Source organism: Tupaia chinensis, unplaced genomic scaffold (genome assembly GCF_000334495.1).
Source record: "Tupaia chinensis unplaced genomic scaffold, TupChi_1.0 Scaffold148210_1, whole genome shotgun sequence".
Classification (NCBI taxonomy): Eukaryota; Metazoa; Chordata; class Mammalia; order Scandentia; family Tupaiidae; genus Tupaia; species Tupaia belangeri.
In genome coordinates this window covers 553,836-559,780 of record NW_006208060.1, presented here as the reverse complement: position 1 = coordinate 559,780, position 5,945 = coordinate 553,836, and the positions used below count along the sequence as shown (strand labels likewise).

The following is a 5,945-nucleotide window of genomic DNA, read 5'->3' as shown; positions in this document are numbered from 1 at the left end:
GGGGGAGTGAGAAAGCAAGCCACCAGGCCTGGGACTTGAACCACAGTCAGCCATGCGGGAATCCAGCACCCTTATCCACCACGCCACCTGCTGGCCCCAACAAAAAAAATATTTAAAGAGAGAGAGAGAGAGAGAAATAACGTGAGCCCCAAGATGAAGGTACAAAGCTGAACTCAGATGCCCGGCTCAATACTGGGTAGCTCTTCCAGATGAGTTTTTTTGTGTGTTTTTTTAAAACCATTTTTAGTATTTTCCAGATGGCATTCAGTCTAGACTGGTCGGGACCACCCACCTCCTCTTCCCAGCAAGGAATCAAATCCTACCAGGTTTCAGGCTGCAGGAAACCCACTGTATTCTCTCTGTCCCCCTCTTGCCTATTCTCAGGGGGCCCCAACACCCTCAAGTGGGGCTATGGGAGACAGGACGAGACCTCCTACAAGAGACAGTTCCTGGGCCTACCAGGCCCACCTGCCCTGATGTGTAAGAGGGTAAATAGAGGCTGGGGGGTGCTGGGGAGGGCAGTCGTGGAGGCTGGGTGCCCTTGGCCTTCCCGTCTGTCTGCCCACAGGCCTCCTCCAGCGTGCAGCTGGGAGACAGCACGCTCGGCTTCGGACCGCTGTGCTCAGAGCAGAAACAGGCCTACGGACCCCAAGGTCTGTCCCCAGACAGGTACCGAAGGGCCGCTGCCTGCCCGCCGAGATGGAATAACTGGGGTGAGGGAGTGTGGTGTAGTGGTTGGCGCTCTGAGGTTGACTCACATGGGAAGGCCCCAGGGTCACGCCAAACGTGTGTGCTCAGGATCCGGCCGGCTGAGGTTGGGGCTGAATCGTGGTGTCAAGACCTTGGGGTTCTGTCTCTCTATCTCTGTTTCTCTGTGTGTCTCTCTTGCTCATGGAAGAAATAAATAAACCACAAACAAAAATAGGGCTAGCTTCATAGGAGTGCTGGTAAGACCTGTGCATAAGGGGCCAGCAGGTGGCAGTGTGGTTAAGGTGTTGGGCTCCCATGTGGCAGAGCATGGTTTGAGTCCTAGCCCTGGTGGGTTTTTGTTTGTTTTTTTTTTTTCACTTTCCCTCTCTCCTTATCTCTCTCTGGTAAGCACATTTGCCCTATAACAATTTGAAAAAATAAAATAAAATGTATTGTTATTGTTAATAATTCAAATAATCCTTTTTTTTAAATAATTATTTTATGTAACTATATTTACTTATTTTAATTTGACCAGAGTGGGACAGAGCAAGAGAAAAGAGAGAGAAACAGAGGGAAGGTGAGAAAGCAAGCCACCAGGTCTGGGACTCGAACCACGATTGACCATGTGGGAATCCAGCACCCTTAACCACCACGCCACCTGCTGGTCCAAAAGTAAATAATTCTAAAAAATAAAAAAGGGAACAAATGACAGAGCCAGTAGGTGGTGTGGGGGTTCAGGAACCTGGATCCCACACATCGACTCGGCGGTCTGAATGCTGGACCCAGCAGCTTGAAATTCAGCCCGGGTACATGTGCATATGCATGTCCAAATTTCCAAGAGGAGAATGGAGGAGAAGGGATTGTGGCAGGGCCATCCCCCGGGGAGTGACTTCTCACTCCCTGTCCTCCTCTGTCTCTTTCCAGTGAGCACACACACCCCAGAGCAAAACTGAAATAAATACCCAAGCTCTTTTAAAGGAGTTAGAGACAGTTGCCTCTCAGTAGCATGTGGACGGCCACTGAGGGCTGGAGGCCCGCGCTCCGCCTTCAAGGGCACCCTCCCTGGTCAGCATAACCCGCTATGGCTTGGGATCTCCCACGGCCACCGCCAACCCTGCCCACCTCCACTTTCCTGGGCGCTGCAAGGGCCCGGATGGATCCACCTTACCTAACCTGCAGGTATGACCAGGCCCAGGCCGCGGCCCACCTCCACCACGTGAGCATCCGCCCTGGAGATGGCCTCTTCCACAACAGGACCACCAGCTCCGACCACTTCTACCCCCGGGAGCCCGGTGAGAGCCTGCTGCCAGCCCCGCCCACGGCTCTCGCCGCAGCTCCCAGAATGCTCAGCACCTTCTCTGCCACCAGAGCCTTTTATTCTTCACCACGACCAGACTCCAGAGTCGCACATCCTGAAAGGGAACTGGCGCCCGGGCCCAGGCAGTCTCACCACCACCAGGGAGTACTTCTATGGCCAGGTCAGGGGGCCGCGGGAGAAGGCGGGGGCTGGCCAGGGACAAGGGCTTCCCAGGCAGTGACTAACAGGTGCGAAGGCCCCGCGGCAGTGACCTTGACATGAATACGTGTGGATTTCCTGGATCTATTTCTGGGATCTAGAGTAAGTCACTTAAAAACTCCAAAACGGGGCCAGCACGTGGCATGGTGGTTAAGGCCACTGGACTCCCACATGGCTGACTACGGTTCGAGTCCCAGACCTGATCGCTTGCTTTCTCACTTTCCCTCTCTCTTTCTTTCTCCCTCTCGCTCATCCTTCTCTGATCAAATTAAAATAAATGAATAAAGTTAAATAAAAATAATTCTTAAAAGGAAAAAAAAAAACACAATTTCCAAAACGAGGCAACAGTACCAACTCCCAGCGCCATCACATGGGGCCCAGAGAGGGTGAGGGAGCTGTCCAAAGTCACACAAGCAGTCACCGCCTCTCTCCCACTGGGCCCGGGGACATCCTGGACTCGGTCATGGAAGTGTCCCAGATGTCATGTGGTCCTACAGCGGCCACCGCCGACCCAGCCACCAGGCCGCCACGTGTGCCACGAGAAACTGCGGAGTCACGTGACCCTAGGCGAGGACAAGCTGCTCAAACACTTCTTCCAGACCACCATGGGCTCGGACTACTGCCCGGTGGACACAAATCGGCCACACAAAGCGCCCAACCTCCATTTGCTAAGCAGCAACCTGCCTGAGGGCACCGGTGGTGAGTGTGGCTCCGCCCCTCTCCCAAAAGCCCCGCCCCACCACTGCTTTGACCCCGCCCTGGCCCGACTGTGGCTCCTCCTCCTGAACAGCTAAATCCCACCCTGAATTGACCAGGACTTCCGCTCTGCTTCGGGGAAGCCCCGCCCCCTCATGCCACGCCCTCCCTCCAAGGCACCTCCCCCTATGCTCCACCCCTTCCAGCTCAGTCGGAGCCCCGCCCCTTTCTCTGTCCCCCTTGCTCTACCCTAACCCCTCCCCCTCCGTCAGGCTCTGGCTCCGCCCCTGACCACCTCGCCCCTCCCACCTGGCCCCGCCCCTACCTGGCTCCTCCCTCCTACCCGACTCAGAGCCCATCCTCCAGCTTTGGCCCAGGATGGTCCCTGAACTCTCTCCCAACCCTCACCTCGGACATCACTGCCCTCGGCCTGGCCTTGCCTCGCCTCCCTCGGTCCCTTAGTCCAGCTGTCCCCACCCCGCTTGTCCAGAATTCGACTTTTTAACCACGAACCAAAGGATGCTGAAACCGCACGGAACAGTTCGGGCCCGCATAACGGAGGAGATGCTGCAGCGGGTGAGGGAGAGGGAGGGGTGCGTCCTGCACCAGGTACCCCCCAAATCAGTGCAGCGTTACCTCAACCCACACTCAGGGTTAGGTCAAGTCCTCCTGGGTCACCCCAGTCTTAGGGGTCATCTTAATGCCACCCTAGCCTCAAAGTCATTGCTCAGTATTCCCGGGGTCATCTATACCACCAGCCCCAAGTGGGGTTTGGTTCAGAATCACTTAGGGCTATCCCAGCTCTAGAGTCACTCCAGGGGCACCCCAGTTTCTCTCCAGCTTCTCAAGCGGCTCCTGGGTCAGGCAGACTGGGGCCCCTTTTGCTCTCCCCGGGGAGCCATTACCATCCAGAATTGATGCTCCCAGGGTGGTCCAGGGACCCTGGGTGGCTTGGGGGGAGGTCGGCCACCCTGTAGGCTGCCCTGCCACGTGGCCCACCCTGCCTCCACAGTGCAAGTACAGCCACGTGGAGCCCCCCCTGGGTGGACAGCGCTTCTTCTCCACGGTCTACAAGGACGAGTTCCTCCCTAAGCACCAGCGCCCCGCAGCCCTGACGCAGAGTAACATCCTGGAGAGTCACCTGCCTCTCAGCCCACATGCGCAGTGGGGCTGCGGGGGCGGGAAGATAGACCCTCGGGCCCCCCAGCTCCCTGTGTACCCATGTCCCAGCCAGCAATAAACACTTTGACAACATCCGGTCCTCACCTTCATGTGGTCATTAAAGAGCGTGCTTGGGGAGCCAGCAGGTGTTGTGGTGGTTGAGGCACTGGACTCCCACATGGCCACCCATGGTTCAAGTCCCAGACCTGGTAGCTTGCTTTCTCACTTTTCCCTCGCTCTGTCTCTGTGGTGAATTTAAAAAATATTAATAATCAGGGCCAGCAGATGGCATAGCAGATACGCCACTGGACTCCCACGTGGCCGACGACAGAGTCCAAGACCTAGCGGCTCGAAACTCCTCAGGTGTCTGTACATTGGTGCCCCAGATTCCGAGAGTTGAGAAGGGATTGTGGCATGGGCATCCCCCCAGGGGATGATTTCTTGCTTTCTGTCTCTCTGATCCTCTCTGGCTCTCTGGCAAGTGCAGGTGCCCATAGCAAAAAATCTCTCTGAAAAGAAATAAATAGTAATAAATCATTATTTTTAAAATTTTAAAAAAGAAAAGCCCTGGGGTGGCATGAAGGTTAAAGCAACTGGATCCCACATCCCACATGACTGTGTGGTTCAAGTCCCAGACCTGGCGTCTTAAAACAATGCCGGCCGTGTGTGTGTGTGTGTGTGTGTGTGTGTGTGTGTGTGTCCAAGATCCCAGGAGAATGGAGAAGGGATTGTCATGTAGCCAACCCCCAAAAGGGTGATTTCTCATTTTCCCTCTCACTGTCTCTGTCTCTCTGTCTCCAGCAAGCACAGCACCCTAAGGCAAAAACCTCTGGGAGGGGAACAACAGGTGGCATAGTGGTTAAGGGCACTGGACTCCCACGTGGAAGACTGCAGTTCAAGTCCCCGACCTGGCAGTTCGCTCTCTCTCTCTCTCTCTCTTTCTCTCTATCCCTCTCTGGTCAAATTTAGAGGAAAAAAGTAAATAAATAAATTAAAATTAAAATTCTTTTAAAAAAATAAAAAAGCTCTTGGAGGGGAAGGAGCTCAGGACGCTCCTTCCCCTCTTGGAACTAAGAGGGGTGTGTGTTCACTTCCGCGGCTGCAGTGAGTCCTCCTCTCTGTCTCCCTTCAGATGTGGCCACAGAGCGGCTTTGTTTGATGGCTGTTTATCTTCCGTGACCGCTGTTTATGTTCCGTAAAGAACAGCACGCCCCAGCTGCCAGCTGCGGGGGGTGTGTGTCACTCCCTCTGGGCCATGAGTGCTGTCCTCCAGGTAAAGCTCACCCAGAACCCTCTCGGCCCTGCCCAAGTGCTCCAGAAGCCACCACCGACAGGCCCCTGAAGCCCAGCAGGGACTCGGTCTGGGTAGGAGAGTGTCCCAGACTCTGTTCCTTGGTGTGGGGTGTGAAAGGCTGTGACCCAGAAATGGTGGATGGTTCCTCCAGCATAAAAAAGGAAGAAAAAAAGAAAAGAAATTGGAGAAATACTGGACGAGGCAGAGAGCCGAGCTGTTTAAACCGCAGGGCTTCTGGGAGGCTTGGCTCTGTTTCCAGGAGTGTGAGGACGGGAGATGGAGTTTGTTGTGTTTGGGAACACAAAGTCGCAGCTATGGCCAGGAGGCAGAGACAGGGACAGAGAGACAAAGAGAAGGTTAGAGGCAGAGAGACAGTGACAGGACCAGCTGGCAAAGAGAGGCACAGAGATTGGAAGAGAGATGGCGAGACAGAGACAGAGATGGAATGGAACAGAGATCGCGAGATAGGAGCAGAGAGACAGAGGAACGGAGATGGAGGAGACAGGGCCGGGGTCCGAGAGGGGCGCCGGCAGAGGCTCAGGGCCCGACCGGGGCCCGGGGCGGGCGCAGCGCGGGCGGCGCGCGGAG

The 5,945-nt window shown here is 55.4% G+C and overlaps 2 protein-coding genes across 2 annotated transcripts in view; both read left to right on the top strand.

The window, feature by feature from the left end:
- SAXO5 (stabilizer of axonemal microtubules 5) overlaps positions 1 to 4,154 on the top strand; it is a 17,408-nt gene extending 13,254 nt beyond the window's left edge. Inside the window, exons 3-9 of the mRNA XM_006170229.2 lie at positions 385 to 488; positions 569 to 669; positions 1,870 to 1,982; positions 2,059 to 2,168; positions 2,704 to 2,905; positions 3,393 to 3,478; positions 3,915 to 4,154. Of these exons, the coding sequence (XP_006170291.1) occupies positions 385 to 488; positions 569 to 669; positions 1,870 to 1,982; positions 2,059 to 2,168; positions 2,704 to 2,905; positions 3,393 to 3,478; positions 3,915 to 4,142 (944 nt within the window). The 3' untranslated portion in view covers positions 4,143 to 4,154. The remainder of the gene's footprint in view (positions 1 to 384; positions 489 to 568; positions 670 to 1,869; positions 1,983 to 2,058; positions 2,169 to 2,703; positions 2,906 to 3,392; positions 3,479 to 3,914) is intronic.
- Positions 4,155 to 5,236: 1,082 nt separating this feature from the next.
- Positions 5,237 to 5,945, top strand: part of ZNF358 (zinc finger protein 358) — a gene marked incomplete in the record, with an annotated part of 6,125 nt that continues 5,416 nt past the window's right edge. Inside the window, 1 exon segment of the mRNA XM_027768992.1 lies at positions 5,237 to 5,428. Coding sequence (XP_027624793.1) covers positions 5,252 to 5,428 — 177 coding nt within the window.